Below are 17,002 nucleotides of genomic sequence, written 5' to 3' on the forward strand. Positions count from 1 at the left end.
TTCTAAAATTTCGTGGCCAGCTTATATACTTAATTTTTAGGTCTTAGTTACCTAATTTATCTTTTATTGTGCATGCATCTGCAGTTCTGTTTCATAATTCATTAATGAGAAAAATTAATACCATACTTTTTGGGTATTAGAAAATTTTTGCTCAGGTTTTGCTTCTCTGCATGGAAAGAATTCATGGCAGAAGCACCAAAATGAGTAAAAGTAAGCTCCTGTTAGTGAAAGTAAACTTTCTGATTGTACATTCGCACAGATGAGAACTGGCTGTCTTTCCAATGAAGGAGGGTAGAAAAAGGTCAACTCGTCTTGTTGCTTGCTTTATATTGCCCTTTCTCCCCTGCTAGTCTATTCACACCATCCCTCAAAAGTGTGGTTGTGTGTTGGTGGGTACTTAGAAGGTGTAACTTAACTGGTACCTACCACGTATGTTTGGGCTTTGAGTCAGTGTGTGACATGTGATGTAACTGGTTCTTCCTGCACATTTATTTTGCGGTAGGCTTCTAGTGTATGCCCTTTTCCTCCTTCGCTTGGCTTGCTGTTCCTTGCTGATTGGTGGTTTCCTCTGGGGAACAATTTCTCTTCACCTGAGCTTCCTGCCTATCACAAGAACTTTATATTTTCAGCTTTCATACTTATGCCTTTCATCCATTTTTTACTTGGTTTTTATGTTAGATACGGCTCTTGAATAATTTTTCCGTAAAATAGATTTCTTACCAGTACTTTTTATGGAAGAAACTATTTCTTCTCTCACCAAATGGTCATAAACAACTTGTAAAAAATCAGCATCCCATAGCTGGATGGGTTTCCTTTTGATTCTCAGTTCTTTTTCGTTGATCTGTGGTGGCTGTCATTGACCCAGTACCAAGCTATTTTGATTACTATAACTGTATATTATATTTGACATCATGGAATGCAAAGTCTACTCATTTATTGTTCTTCTTTAATATAACTTTGTCTATTTGGGACCCCTTTCTGTGCATGTGAAGTTGGTGACATGTTTTTCCATTTTAATACAGGATATTGTTGGATTGCATTACTTCTATGGATTGCTTTGTGTGTATTGACAATTTCATATTTTTAAGTCTTCCATTCTATAAGGATGGAATATTTTCCCATTTTTGTATATCTCTTGGTTTGCAGTAATGCTTGATTCTTTTTATTGTTATTATATTTTTATATTATTAATTTATTATTATTGTATAGGTCTTTTATATCTCTGGTTAGATCTATTCTGGGGCATTTTTTTCCCTTGGCTAGTGGTGGGGTGGGGCTTACAATATTGTAAATGGAGTTGTTTTATTGATTCTTTCTCAGAGTTTTCCGTGTTAGTGTAAAACACTGCTTCTCAACCTTCCTAATGCTGTGACCCTTTATAAAGTCCCTCATGTTAATTGTGACCCCCCCAACCATAAAATTATTTTCATTGCTATGTCATAATTGTAATTTTGCTACTGTTATGAATTGGGTGACCCCTGTAAAAGGGCCATTTTACCCCCAAGGGGTTGCGACCCACAGGTTGAGAACCACTGGTATAAAAGAAACCAAGTAATTTTGATTGTTGACCTTCTGCCCTGTCACCTTGTTGAACCTTTCTATTAAATCTAATAGTATTCTTGCAAAATCTCTGGGATTTTCTGTGTTTAGGATCTGTGTTATCTGTGAATAAAAGTGATTTCACTTCTTCCTTTCCAGTTTGGATACCTTTCTTTCTTTTCCTTGCTGCCAGAGGTCTTGTGGCCTAAAGTATAATCTGTTCTAGAGAATGTTGCATGTGAATTAAGAAGAATATATTTTGTTTTTTTGTTGCATAATATGGTTTATTTACATGGGTCTTGAAAAAGTTCATAGAATGATTGAATACAAGATAATGGAATTTTCCCACAAACTTTTTGAAGATATATGTGAGTAACTGTTTCTTCTGCTTCCTGGTTCTTTTGCATCTTTGTTGATTTTTCTTTTTGTCCATCATCAAAATTTGCATATTATAAATCTCATTATAGATCTATTTTGCTCTTTTGTTTGTGTTTGTTTGTGAATTTTGGATCTCTGGCATTGAGTGTATGAATCTAATGCCAATTTTAAAGTATTGCTACAAAATTAAAAACAAAAACATAAGAATGTGAAGTTACTGTTTGTTCACAGATACTCCATGTAGGTCTTCACACTTCTGGAGTTGTTGTTTCCATCTCTAATCTTTTCCCAAATAACTCTACACTGTTCAGTTTATACCACATCAAAAGGATATTGTGTTAGGTCAGGCAAACTAGAGAAACAAATTCAATGACACATATATATGCCAACCATACATCAAGAAAACATATATGCCAACCATACATCAAATCCAATGGCACACATATATGCCAACCATACACATACATATATATCCCAGCCCAGTCTAACTCAGGTCCATAAGTCTATTACTAGTCCATAAATCTCTCTTCAGACTCACGCAGCCCCAGCTATTATGTGGAATGCAGGAATATCACAGGTTGGTGTGTGAAAAATTGTGTGGATCTAATGGCAGTGACTCTGGCAGCTCTCAGAGTGGCTCACCAGCAGTAAGATGAAGGCCCAGAGAGAGAGAACTTGAAGTTTCCAGGACCCTCTATGAGAAGGCCACACCCACAAGTAGGCACTATCAGGTTGTGACCTGATTGAAAGGCTAAATTCCACATGAAATTATGTAACCACCACAGGTAGTTTTATCAAACATGTTACTTTGCAGTGGAGTTTGGGGAGCTAAAAGAAATTTAAAGGAGTAAGATCAGGACTGTAGACTGAATGAGATAAACAAAATTCCAGGAGAGCCATTACTACCCATGAAAAAGCGGTAGGTGAAATTTCTTGGTGCAACTTTCCTGGTCTTTTTCTCACTGAAGTAGTTCTGCATTTTCTTTAAACTTCTTTTTAGTAAGTCCCCTTGACTCCTGTGTCCTTTAAGAAAATCTGTGAAAAATAACCATGTGTTAATCTGGGTAGACTAGAAAAACAAATCAATGAACACTCACGCGTGTCTAAGAAAGAGCTCTATATAAAGAGTGAGAAACATCCCAGTTGAGAAACATCCCATATTGAGAAACATCTTAGTCTATTCCAGATCAAGTCCATAAGTCCAATATTAGCCCATATGTCCAATACTAGTCCATAAATTCCTCTTTTGACTCACACAGCCATGCAATAATACTGAATACAGACAATCACAAGCTAGTGAGTGGAAAGTCTTGTAGATCCAGTGGCAACTGTAAAAAGATCTCAGCACTGTTGTGGGTCTCCACATGGCTCCTCCAGCTCCAGGGCTCTGGTTCTATTAGCGTAGCTCCATCTGTCTTGTCAGCAGGAAGACAAAGCAGGGTCTGTGTGTATTGGGCCTCCATTGAGCTATTTATCCCTGTGGTGCCTCCAAATGATGTCATCAAACGGTGACCTGATTGACAGACTAGACTCCACTCGTTTGCAAGTTGACACCAGATTATGTAACTAGTAGATCATGACTCCTTTGGAATCCATACAATAGCATAAACTTTTTAGCTGACCTCTCTTTGGCGAATTTAATTGGCCTAAGTAGATCCCTTCAGAAGCCACTGTTTTCAACCTCGCTCTCTGGAGAAAAATATTGGATCTGGATCATATTGATAAATCCAAGAATTTTCCTTGATTACAAATTGTTCATTCAAAGCATCTTCATTTGCTTTGGCATCCACTGAGGCCGAAGTTGCGGAGGCCACATGTTTCTTTAAATTTGAAAATGCCAAATTATGTGACATCCCACCTTTACTAGCTATCACAGTAAAAAGTTCTTTTTCCACCAGTTTCTAAACTTTAGCCACATTTTCTTTGAATCATCTTTGAAGTCCCCCTGATCCACCGAAAAACTACTGTTCAATGTGGGCCAGCATTTCCATAAACATGTTGCAAAATTTTAGTGATTTGGGAAAGTGTCCACTCATGTTTTGTTACAAAACTGGTAATACCCCCGACTTCATGATTTTTTCCCCATGATTACAAGAAGTAGTATCCTGTTTTTGGATCGCACCTTTATGAGATTGAGACAAATATGTTATTGATGAAATTTATTGTCATCCCTCCACTGATAGCAGAGGCATTTGAATTAATTTTGTTTGGAATACGCCTGTGCATGCACGAATTGGAATCTTATTAACAATACGTTTTTACTTAACTCTCGTTTCTGTGTACATATATGCATGCGCTTGCTTGTTCGTACACACTTGTATGCAACCTCATGCCTGAGCACCTGGATGTATTTACTTGTATGAAACCCCATTCATATACAGGGAACTTTTGAAAGACCCATGGGACTTTGGGCTCCCACTAGATTTTAGCCTACTCTAAGAACAGTTAGTTCTTGATGACATGGCCCTGCTTGATACCCACCATCATGAAGAGATCACTAAAGATTGGGGTGCTATTGAAAAGTGTGGTGAAGAAACAAATGTTTGAACAGAGGACCAAAGTCCATCCACTTCCTCAATTGTTTTGCCTTATAAATATATGTACATAGGTCAGTACCTCAATTTTTATAAATTAATATATTTATATGTGTATACTTATATTTATACCTCTATCCATAGCTTTGCTTACTAGATCTTTCTTGTTTCCTTTTACCTTCCTCTTGCCCCACCATCACGCTCCCCCTTCTTTTGCCTCTTAGTAATTCTTCTCAGCTAGACTGCTGTTGCTCCAAGACCACCAGGCTCTTGACATCCTCCTCGTTGGTGATTTTAATTCCCTAGTTGTTCTCGTGTCTTTGTTGTTGTTTCCTCACCACTCTCTTCGCCTGCTTGCTCCTTCCCTCAAGTCCTTCCAGAACTGTTGTTCCCTTTGCTTTCTCCTTGGGCTTGCTTCCCATGCATATCTTATATAGGAAGGTAAAACAACAATGACAGAGAACAAACAGAAAGAAAATAAAAGATTGAATAAAAAGGGGGGGAAACTAGCAAAAAATAAAACAAACCCTGAAAAAGCATACATAATTCCAAGTCTGTCTGCTAACCTTTCCGAGACTATCTCCCCACCAGTCCTGGGGGCTGGGAACTACCCTCCTAGCCCGAAGTATATTTTGGGAACTCCTAGGGGGGGTTGTGGCTTGGCTTTGCTCCCGTGGCTGATCTGTTATGTTCCCTTCTTGGTTCATCGCACTGTGAGGATGGTCAGATCAGACTCACTCCCCACCATGTGCCCCCAGTATTGCCCTCTATCATTGTATGTGTCAACGTGGGGATATCACGTCTCGAGCTGTTGTCGGCCCTACATCCTCTCTGTGCCTTAGCAGCTCCCTGCAGGGACATACAGATTGGTGTGCCAGTATGGGGTCTAGTCCTTCACTCTTTCTCCTTCTCAGTTTGCTTTCATGTGGGCTTGACAGACCAACCACTCTCCCCCACCTGTAGGTTTAGTGATGTCTTCTGGAACACACACTTCTAGGCATTGAGGGTGAGGAGTAGGGGTTCAGTTTGCCTCTGATTGGGGCCAGCCCTGTAAACCTCTCTGTTCATGAGTTGTTTCATGTGGTTACATTGCCCTCAAGGTTTTGGCATACTATGGTGGGGTCTGCACTCACATTCCCATTTCTGTGGAGACATGAACAATACCACCACCACCCTGGGTGGATTAGTGTCCTACTCCCCCAGTGTCATTGTCTCCCTCTTCCCCCCCCCCGCCCCCATTTTCCCTTCTTTGTGTTGGAATGACATGTCCATCCTTGGGTTTGTTCTGTCCCCGGATTGATTGCCTATACCTCAACCTGTAAAATGTAAGCTAGTGAGTTAAGTGGCTTTTCTTCTATACCTACTGTGCTGATGATCCTTACCTCAGTGCAATCATGTTGTACTTGTCCTTTTGTAATTGCTTTATGTGATCATTACCACTTTTCAGTGATGTGTAGTACTCCGTTGTGGGTATGTGCCAGAGTTTTCTAATCCACTTGTCTAGTGCTAGAACATTAGGTTGTTTCCAATTATTTGTGACTGTGAGTTGTGCCACAATAAACATTGGAACACAGATGACTAGCCATGGTCTATTTCTTACTTCTTTTGCGTGTATTCCCAGTAGAGGGATGGCTGGGTTGTAAGGTAACTCAATTTCCATTTGCTTTAAATGTCACCAGATGGCTTTCCACAGTGGCTGTACATATCTACACGACCACCGGTAATGGAGGAGAGTTTCTATTTCGCCACATCCCCTGCAGCATTTGTTAGTTTCTGATGTTCTTATTTGGGCTGTCCTCAAGAGTGTTAGGTAGTATCTCATAGTTGTTTTAATTTGCATTTCTCTGCTGGCTAATGATCAGGAACATTTTCTCATATGCTTATTGGCCATTCGGGTCTTCTTCCTAGTGAAACTTCTATTCAGGTCTTTTGCCCCCTTCCTCGGGAGGTTGAGAACAAGGGGTCTCAGAGTAGAGACCCAAAACCCTTCTGTAGGACATTTCCTCACAGAAGGACATCACCTTATAAGGAAGGGATGAGTCAACCAGAGCACAGTATAGCACTGATGAAACACCCAATATTCCCCTGGTTTTTGAGACTTCTTCACTACCCGCTATCATGACTCCAGTCCTGCCTTTCAGTTCTGGGCAGACATGAGCATGTACACTGGTACAGACAAGAGCTCACGACACACGGAATCCAGGTCAGATAAACCCTTCAATAATAGAAATGGGGAGTAGCGCTACCAGGAGGGTAGGGAGCAGGTGGGGGAGAATGGGGGAACCAATCACAGTGATTGACACATAACACCCCACCCCCACCCCCAGCCAGGGGGATGAACCACAGAATGTGGGTGAAGGCAGACATTGGTTGGTGTAAGATATGAAAATAATAATAATTTATAATTTATCAAAGGGTCAAGAGGGTGGAAGGGGTAGGGTGGGGGGAGGAGGGAGGGGAAAGAATAGGAACCGATACCAATGGCTCAAATAGAAAGTAAATATTTGGAAAATGATGATGGTAACATATGTACAAATATGCTTGATATAATTGATGTAGAATGTTATAAGAGCTCTAAGAGCCCTCAATAAAATGATTTTAGAAAACAAAAACATAAATGCAAAAAATGAAAGGAAGAAAGAAACCAGCTCTTGCTCAGCTATCAGACAGAATAGCATCTCGGGTCTTAAAGACTTCTCTGCAAACAAACAACCGTGTAAATCCATATGGAAAAGCTAAGTCCACATGGAAGAAGCACATCAGTAATATAATTCAAATCCAGACTAGGGCTTGGTATCACAGCTTAAATTGTGAATGCCCAGCTTGCAGAAGACTGTGGGTGACAGTGGAACCCAAAATCCATTCGCAAGGTTCGCACCTAGATTAAGCCACCGAAGAATACCCTCTGAGTTATTACAGGCACGTGAATAGCCTTGTTGTCAGACAGCGAGCACTCTAGAGACAATTATAGTAGATATACTTAAGTTAAAATGTAATATCTCACTGGCTCTCCCTTTTGACCCCATTTAAAAGTTGTTTCAGATAAAAAATTGGGAAAGTACATGTGACTTAAGCCTCCAGTGAGCCCTCTCTGAAGATACCCTAGCCTTGTTATGCTGAGTGCATTGGGAAGTGGATTTTGGCAGATGTAGTTATGTAAAAGTTTAACACATTTAAGATTGACCTATTTTAAATTTTATTTTGTTATAGTTGTAAAGCTATTTGGATTCATTATAGGAAATTGGGATGGTTGAGTCTATAGGGACAATAACTTGATTAATGGTTTCTTAGTACTATGGCAGAGGAGGTTGTGAGCAAATGGGACACTAATAACAATGAGTATAATAATTGCACAATTCTTGATATGATTGAACTATTGATTTGTATAACATATAGATTATGCCCCAATAAAGCTGTTAAAAAGACAAAACATGGCCATGGACAAATAGAATTTAAAGATAATAGAATTTTTCCATAAATGATTTGAAGACATTTTGCATTTAGAGATGACATAATTCAATTCTTAATCTTTTTTTATATACTGCTGTATTTAGGTAGAATTCATGGATCTATATTCATGAATGCTATTAGTCTGTAGTCTTTTTATCTATAATGTCTTCATCTGGTTTGGGTATCTGAGTGATAATAGCCACAATCAATTAGTTGGTGATTATTCCCTCAATTAGCTGGTGCATTTTTTTGACTTAACAATATGTTTTGAAGATTATCCATTTTTTTTCCATTTTAAAGAGAACCCTCGCTTATTTTCCTACCTACAGAGTAATCTATGACTTTTAAGTTATTTATATATTTAATATATGTTAGTCATTGGGCATTAAGCATCCTCCTAAATTTTACAGTTACAGAAAATACTCCAGTGAGCAATTTTGTATATAAATCATTTTTAGGAAGTATTTATGTGTCTGTAATTGAAGTTTTAACAGAATTTCTATGTCAATTTTTGGCTCCTTATTTTATAAAAATATTAATTCTGACCTGTGTTCTTTATGGGTGTGGGAAGAGGGAGTGAGATGCCAAAGAGAACTTAGTACATTTATCTAGCTGGTCATTTTGGAAAGGTTATTTGAATTTGGTAAATTGGCTGGGGCATTACTGATAAGCAAAAATTTTCCTATTTTTCCTGTAAAATGTGAGCTGTATAATTATTAATCAATATATATAGCTCTTGATTAGTAGAACTTTTGCATACCTAGCAACATAATGTCTGTGAATGCAGTACCTTTTGTTAAACTTATTAAGGAAATAAACAGATAGGACTTTCAAATGTATATATTACACATTTAATATACTTTCTTCCTAGTTATATTTTGAGGTTACATTATAGAATCATTGTTATTAAATAGCTTGGTAGTATTAGGGTTGAGTGAAATTAGATATTAGAATATTAAGGGCTTATATGGATACATTTCAAACCCAGACTGATTTATTTCCTAAATAGTACTTTTAATATTTATAATTTCTTTTATAGTCCAGTTTGAAAAAAACCAGTGTTAAAATTCTGAAAAATTTTGATGAAGCAATAATTGTGGATGCTGCAAGTCTTGATCCAGAATCTTTATATCAACGAACATACGCAGGGTAAGTTTGCTTTATTTATAGAATTTTTGCAGGTCTAGAGACTTTTGCATCATTTTCAAAAGGGTCTTCCAAAATTCATGGGAAAAAAAGATAATGGTATTTTCCACAAACTTTTTTAAGCCTCTGTGTTAGACTAGGTTGACTAAAGAAACAAATCCATTGATACTCACATATAGAGAGAACTTTGTATCGAGAAGTAATTATGCATCAATAAAACATCCTAACCCAGTCCATATCAAGTCCCTGTCAAATAGTAGTCCTTATATCCGATACTAGTCCATAAATTCCTCTTGACTCACACAGCACATGTAATGATGCCACATGTAGAAAGATCACAGGCCAGTGGGTAGAAGGTCTTATTGATCGAGTGGCAGTGGAAGCATCTCAACACTGTCATGGGCCTCCACATGGCCCCTCCAGCTTTCTGAGTGTCTGCTCTACATGAAAGTGAAGCGGAGAGAGAATATAACCCTCCTCGAGGAAGAAAGGGAGGAAGTTCCCAGATTCTTTATGAGAAGGTCATGCCCACCAGGAGGCATCGTCAGGCTGTGTCCTGATTGACAGGTTAAACTCCACTCCTTCACTCTATTTATCAAGTTGACATGAAATTGTGTAACTACTACAGCATCCTAATATATAACTATTGACTTGAGGAGTAAATCCAGTGACAGTCATATATTTGTTTAATAAAGAGCTTTATATCAAGAAGTAATTATATCTCAAGTAAATAGCCAAGCCCAGTCCAACTCAAGTCCATAAGTCCAATACTGGCCCATAAGTCCCTCTTCAGACTCACATAGCCACATGCAAGGTTGCAGAACGCAGGAAAATCACAGGTAGGTAGGTGCAAAGTTGTGAGGGTGTAAAGGCAGTGGTTTTAGCAGCTCTCAGAGTGGCTTTCCAGCAGGTAGGTGAAGTCTCCGAGAGAGAGAGAGGGGAGGTTTTGTGGACCTTCTTTATGAGAAGGCCATGCCCACAGGAGGCACCGTCAGGCTGTGAGCTGATTGACAGGTTGAATACCACCCCTGCATGTTTATATAACTTCTAGTCATGAAATTATATAACTACCACAACACCCTCTTTGTGTTTCACCTTTCACATATAAAATGGCACTGCTACAAATTCATTGGGTTATTAGTGATGATTCAGTGAGATATTCTGTGAAAAGCATCTAAACTATTACGTGACATATAGTACCAGTTCCTAATAAGTTGATTGTGGTGACACACAACCCCATGCCTATCAAAGTATACTTAAGTTACATAAAATTGTCAATGGCTGGTATTTTCTAAAGTTGATCATCAGTCTTTTCTTCCATGGGATCTATGGATATACTTGAACCTCCAACTTTTTTCCCACCCCCAAACCATTTTATTGGTAGCTAATCCAGACATCATGTGATTCCATAGTTCACTCACATCAAGCGGTATTGTACAATTGTTAGCACAATCGATTTCAAAATCTTTTCTTCTTTCTTGAATTCCTTGATATCAGCTCCTTTCCTACCCTTCCCTGCCATACCTCCCAGGAACCCTTGTGCTGGTTCTTTTCTCTCTGGGTTCATGAATCCTGGGTTTCATGTATTGAAAAACAGACAAACACATAACAAAGATTCAAGAAGACTATTCACAATGACAAGATACATCAGAGATAAACCCCAAACCCAGATCTAGCCCAGAATATATCAGAAGGGAGATCAAGTGAAAGGGTTTTAGCCATTCAAGTCAGGTTTAAAATTTTGATCTATAGTTATCTCTCCAATACTCACTATTTGGTACCAGTTTATTCCTCAATTAGGATTAGGGGGAAATCAGCAGATACTAATATTTCCTGTGTAGATCTCACATCTCACAAATGTATTTTGTGCTTCTACTGTCATCCATAGCCTTCTGGAAACCAGAATCTCACAATTTTAGCTCTGATATTATTCCCTCCTGTAGCTTTGGAATATCTAATTTGCAATCCTTGGTCACGGATACTGGTGTGCTTTTTGCATGCAGACTTGACATCTCACTCAGATTGCTGCTTGTTTGGAAAGAAGCCTTTAAGACTCCAGAAGCTATTGTATCTGATAGCTTGGCACTGTTTCTTCATCACACTTTGCAATAGCACACATATTTTCTGTGTTTCCTTCATGTAGACAAGTATTAAGCAGGACCATGTTTTAAGAACTAATTGTCCTTAGATTGATTATAGCTTAGATTAAGTGTGAGCTCAAAATCCATTCTTGGATCTATGACTTTCATCTGCCTTACATTACCCTGTGAGACTTCCTTGCTAATTTATGGTAGAGAATCTTAATAGCTCGTCTCCCTGGTGCATAAAGGTCTTCTATCAATAATGTGATTGATTGTCCCATGGTACTAATTTCTAAAACACTGTTGAAAGGTAGAGATTGGACCAGTAAAGGCTAACTACACATCACAATACCTCAATTCTTCACTTATGTAGAATAAATGCTTGCATGGCTGGACTTTATTTACACAAACAATGGGAGTTGTCAGGCAAAATTTACAATAATGTTCTCTGACAATGTCAATCACAGGTCTGCCAGAATAATACGTATCTTAATACATCATTGATGTACTAAAACAATGTTGATCTGTCTGCCGACAGTTCAGTACTCTTGGTTTAGCTGTTGTCTGCTTCTTCACACACCGTGGAATTTCAGTTTTGAATCATCGGGTTACAGCTTTGTTTCAGGTTGAGTCTATTTTATCTAGTGGAATTTCCACAGCAAATCCCTCTGGTATTCCCTTGGAGCATTTTTTGTGCCTTAAAGATTCAGGATTCAATGCCCCAGTGCTCGATGGCACTTTGCCTGGGTCTCCAGAGGGTGTACAGAAACTCAGGCCCAATGTGATTTATTAGGTGCATATTGCCAGGCATACTCTCCCCTTAGGATCCGTAAAAGAATTGTAGTCATTTACGCCCCACCCCCCTACTTGGAAGTTGGTCCTCACCCTTGAACCTCCAACTGTTAATAGTTGTGTGCTGTCTTGTGGGTACTTCCATATAGAGAAGCAATACCAGTAAAGCTTAAGTAGGTATATACATAGAGTGGTTTAAATCATCCAGTTAAGGTGGGCAAGTTCCAGAATTATTGGTCAGATGTCAGTCAGGCAGATGGCTTCTCCTAACTCACATAGATGCAGGTGCTCATGAACCCAAGATCAGCAAGTCATGACTTCAAGTGTTGAGTTACAAAGGGAAATGACTATGGTTGACAAGTGGGATGACAGACTCCTAACAACTCCCAGTAACGGCTAGCTGCTGGCTCGTATTCAAAGAGTAGCAGTCATATGATGACTCAAATGCATGATCCAGACCCAACTAAAATCTAGAAAGCCTTTCCACAACAAGTACACATATTTAAAGCAGAGACACCAGTAACATCTTGCTGACGAAATTATTTTGTTTTTACTGTCAAACCTCTGAGAATCCTGGCTCAGCCAAGTTAACACAAAACTTAATGATCACTCTCTCCCCTTTATCATTTGGGTACCTTAGTCCATCTCCTTAAACCATATATAATCTTAACATATGTTCTTATGCCTAATATGATAAGACTAATACACATAAAACCAAAAATTCACTAACTCCATTTACATTTTATATATGAGCAAAACAAATATTTAATGCATATGTACAAGGAGAAAATACTCCTAACAATCATAGTCCTCATTTGTGCAAGTAATCCCGGGCCTCGCTGGCATTCACAAATGTTTTGATATAGCAGCAATCCTGTATTCCATGTGCCTTCAGCAGACACCTCAGTCCATTGTGATTCTCTACCTAGTAGGTGAACCAGACTTTCATTACTGAAGGCATGGACCATTAGCAACTCTGATGGAATTGAGTTATTTTAAGTTTATCAGTTTCTATTGGAGGAAAGCTTATTAGTAAACTATGATAGGCAGATGATACAACCTTGCTTGCTGAAAGTGAGGAGAACTTGAAATACTTGCTGATTTAGATCAAGGCTTACAGCTTTCAGCTCAATATAAAGAAAATAAATCCTCACAACTGGACCAATGGGTAACATCATGATAATGGGAAAGATTGACGCTGTCACGGATTTTGTCTTGCTTGGATCCACAATTATTGCTCATGGAAGCAGTAGTCAGGAGATAAAATGATGCTTTGCATTGGGTAATTCTGCTGCACAAGACCTCTTTAAAGTGTTGAAAAGCAAAGCTTTCATTTTGAAGACTAAGGTGTGCCTGACCCAAGCTATGATATTTTCAATTGCCTCCATATGAATGTGAAAGTTGGAGTAAAAGGAGGACTGAAGAAGAATCAATGCATTTGAATTATCATGATGATAAAGAATATTGAAAGTACCACAGACTTTGTAAAAAACAAACAAATCTGCTATGGAACGAGTACAGCCAGAATGCTCCTTAGAGACAGGATGGCGGGACTTCACCTCAAATATGTTGAACGTGTTGTAAAGAAAGACCAGTCCCTGGAGAAGACATCTTATTTGGTAACGTAGAGGGAGGGAAAATAGGGAAGCCCTCAACAATATGAATTAACATAATAGCTGCAACAATGGGATCAAATATAAGAACAATTGTTTGGATGGTCTAAGACTGGGCGCTGTTTTATTTGCTATTAGAACCAACCCAGTGACATTTAACACCAAGTTTGTCGTTGACTTCAATCATAAGATATGATTATACTAAGAGAATCCTAAAGAATGTCCTGAAATTCAGGCATATGTTTTACTTTTATGGTAATATAAGTCCCTTGGTATTCATGATCAGTTATGCCATGTAATTCATTCTTTGCTTGTTGATCCAGACACATGAGGAGCCCAAACTGGCTGGGGGCATTCAATTCAATGAAATTGGTGGTGTAGCTCCAATTGTTAACATTCCTCCCTTGACTCTAAACACTTCAAGACCCGAAGAGCATAGGACCTTGAAATAGGAAAACAATTTTTTTACAAGTGGATCGCTAAGATAATTGTGAGTGGTACCACTCTCATTTTCACCCCTTTGTTGCCGGTCCTTTGAATCCTAGCTTTGTTGCAGTAACTTCTTATTAGATGCTTGTTTATAGCATATATAGCCTCTTGAGAACATTGCCCCAAACCTATAAGCTGTTGCCACTTAGGGGCATCCTAATTATGTTTTTCGAAGGTCATTTCATATTTCTAACAAGCTTTATGCTTTAGGACAGTAAGACCAATGAATTCAATCAGCATGGGCCCATGACCACACTTGACTTGCTGTGACACCAGTTCTGTGATACAAGGAAAGGCTGTATGGAGATGCCCAGAAAAGTCCATGATGGTAACGAGAACTGCCCCTGTGTTCTAAGACTGTAACTCTTTTGAGGAGTGGAAAGCCTCTTATTTATCCCTGAAATAAAATAAAGGTCAGCAGACACTGATGGGTTGTTTTCATTAAATGTAGGAAAAAAGTATAATGGTTTTACTAATAATGATTGGCACACAAATATAAGTGGTCTCATATGGGAGGGGTTCTGCTGTTGGCAGGACTGATAGCATGGGTTTTAGGGATCTAACGTCTCCATCTACCTGTTTATTTACCCGTATGTCTTCATTCCAAGTTTCAGGAGCTCATTTCTTCCCAATCAGAGCCCTCACTTGGTGTTGCAGTTCAGCAATATCAGCCTTGTTACTAAAATAAATAAGGATTTCTTTCAAGAAACAAGTGAATTTAGAGATGATATCAAGAATAGATTTGACACATTAAACATTAATGACCTAATAACACGAGTTTGGGGATGACACATCATTTGTGTAAAGTACATTTGTACATTCATTGCTCTCATCATTCTCAAAACATTTGCTCTCCACTTATGCCCTTGGCATCAGTTCCTCATTTCCCCCTCCCTTTCTGCTGCCCCTCCCTCATGAACCCTTGATAATTTATAAATTATTATTTTGTCATATCTTACACTGTCTGACGTCTCCCTTCACCCACAAAGTGGATATCTGAAGAGACTCTGAAACTTGCTCTTGAATGTATTGTTTTTGTTAAGTATCATCTAATCACTTCTGACTTATAGTGACCCTACGTACAAGATAAGGAAATACTTCGTGATCCTGCTCCATCCTCACAGTCCTTATATTTGAGTCCATTGGTGCAGCTATTGTTAGTTTACCTTGTTGAGGACTTTCTTCTCCTTGGTGCCCCTCTTTTACCAAGCATGATATCCTTCTCCAGGGACTGGTCTCCTGATCACATGTCCAGTACAGGTGAGGAGTCTTGCCATCGTTACCTCTAAGAAGGTATATTTTCCAGACAGATTTGTTTGTTTGTTTTGGCAGTCAGCGGTATTTCTGATGTTCTTTGCAAACACTATAATGCTAGTACGTCCATTCTTCTTCCTGATTCAGTGTCCAGCTTTCACATGCATGAGGTCATTGAAAAGACCATGGTTTGTGTCAAGCTTGCCTTAGTTCTCAGAGTAACATCCTTGTTTTCAACACTTTAAAGAGATCTTGTGCAATAGATTTATCAAATGTAATGGATCATTTGACTTGACTTCTGCTCTCATGAGCATTGGTTGTGGATTCAAACAAGATAAAATCCTTGACAACTTCAACCTTTTCTCTCCATCACTGTGACGTATTGATCCAGTTGTGAGGATTTTGGCATTCTTTACATTGAGCTGTAATCTCCACTGAAAACTTCAATCCTTGATCATCAACAGCAAGTACAAGTCCTCTTCACGTTCAGCAAGCAAGGTTGTGTCATCTACATATTGCAGGTTTTGATAAGCATTCCTCCAGTCTTAATACCGAGTTCTTCATATAATCCAGTTGCTCTGATGACTTACTCAGCATACGAATTGAATAAATAGGGTGAGAAGATACAACCCTGACACACACCTTTCCTTATTTTAAACCATGCAATATGCCCTGGTTTTATTTGTACAACTTCCAGGTTGCACATATCACAATGAAACTTCTGTAATTCCCCTGTTCTCACAGTTGTCTCTAGTTGGTCATGTTCCTCACAGTCAAATGCTTAGCATTGCCAGTACAACAGACACATCCTTTTGGTAATCTCTGCCTCCGGCCAAGATCCTTCTGAAGTCAGCAATTGTGCTCCTTTTTCCACATCTTCTCAAGCTGGCCGGTATCTCTGGCAGCTCCTTGTCAGTGTACTGCTGCAAACATTGGTGGATGATCTTCAGCAAAATTTTACTTACATGTGATATCAATGATATAGTTCCATAATTTGAGCATTCTATTGAGTCACCTTTCGTTGGAATGATTACAGATATGGATATTTTCCACTCAGTTGGCTAAGTAGCTATCTTCCATTGTTCCTGTCAGAGGCAAGTTAGTATTTAAAGTGCTTTATCAACTTGTTGAGACATTTCAATTGATATTCCTTCAATTCCTGGAATCTTGTTTTAGGCTAATGGCCTCAGTGCAGTTTGAACTCTTTCTTTAAGTAAAATTGGTTCTTGCTCATGTGCTACCTCTTAGAATGGTGACAGGCTTTTTTTTTTAATTGGGAGTTCGTACAACTCTTATCACAACCCGTACATACATTCATTGTGTCAAGCACATTTATACATTTGTTGCCCTCATCATTCTCAAAGCATTTGCTGTCTACTTGAGCCCTTGGTATCAGCTCCTTATTTTTCCTCTCCCTGCCCCCACCTCACCCCCATGAACCTTTGATAACTTATAAATTATTATTATTATCTTGTCATTTTGTACACTGTCCAACATCTCCCTTCACCTATTTTTCTGTTGTCCGTCCCCCAGGGAGCGGGTTATATGTAGTTCCTTGTAATTGGTACCCCCTTGATACATTGACTTTTCTTTCCATCTTCTTTTGATGCTTTCTGCATCATTCAATATTTTACCCATATTGCAACTTTAGATTGTCGTTTTGTCTTGGGTTCGCTCAGTTTCAGATATGCTGAGCATGTTCTTCTTTTTTGTTTTCTAACTCTGG

At 38.7% G+C, this 17,002-nt stretch overlaps 1 protein-coding gene across 3 annotated transcripts in view; it reads left to right on the forward strand.

Moving 5' to 3' along the window:
- Nucleotides 1-17,002, forward strand: part of AKAP10 (A-kinase anchoring protein 10) — a 223,565-nt gene that overhangs the window by 163,727 nt on the left and 42,836 nt on the right. For all 3 annotated transcript variants that reach the window (XM_075546762.1, XM_075546764.1, XM_075546763.1), the window contains one exon: nucleotides 8,941-9,050. In XM_075546762.1, coding sequence (XP_075402877.1) covers nucleotides 8,941-9,050 — 110 coding nt within the window. The remainder of the gene's footprint in view (nucleotides 1-8,940; nucleotides 9,051-17,002) is intronic.

Source organism: Tenrec ecaudatus, chromosome 4 (genome assembly GCF_050624435.1).
Source record: "Tenrec ecaudatus isolate mTenEca1 chromosome 4, mTenEca1.hap1, whole genome shotgun sequence".
In the NCBI taxonomy this organism is placed as follows: domain Eukaryota; kingdom Metazoa; phylum Chordata; class Mammalia; order Afrosoricida; family Tenrecidae; genus Tenrec; species Tenrec ecaudatus.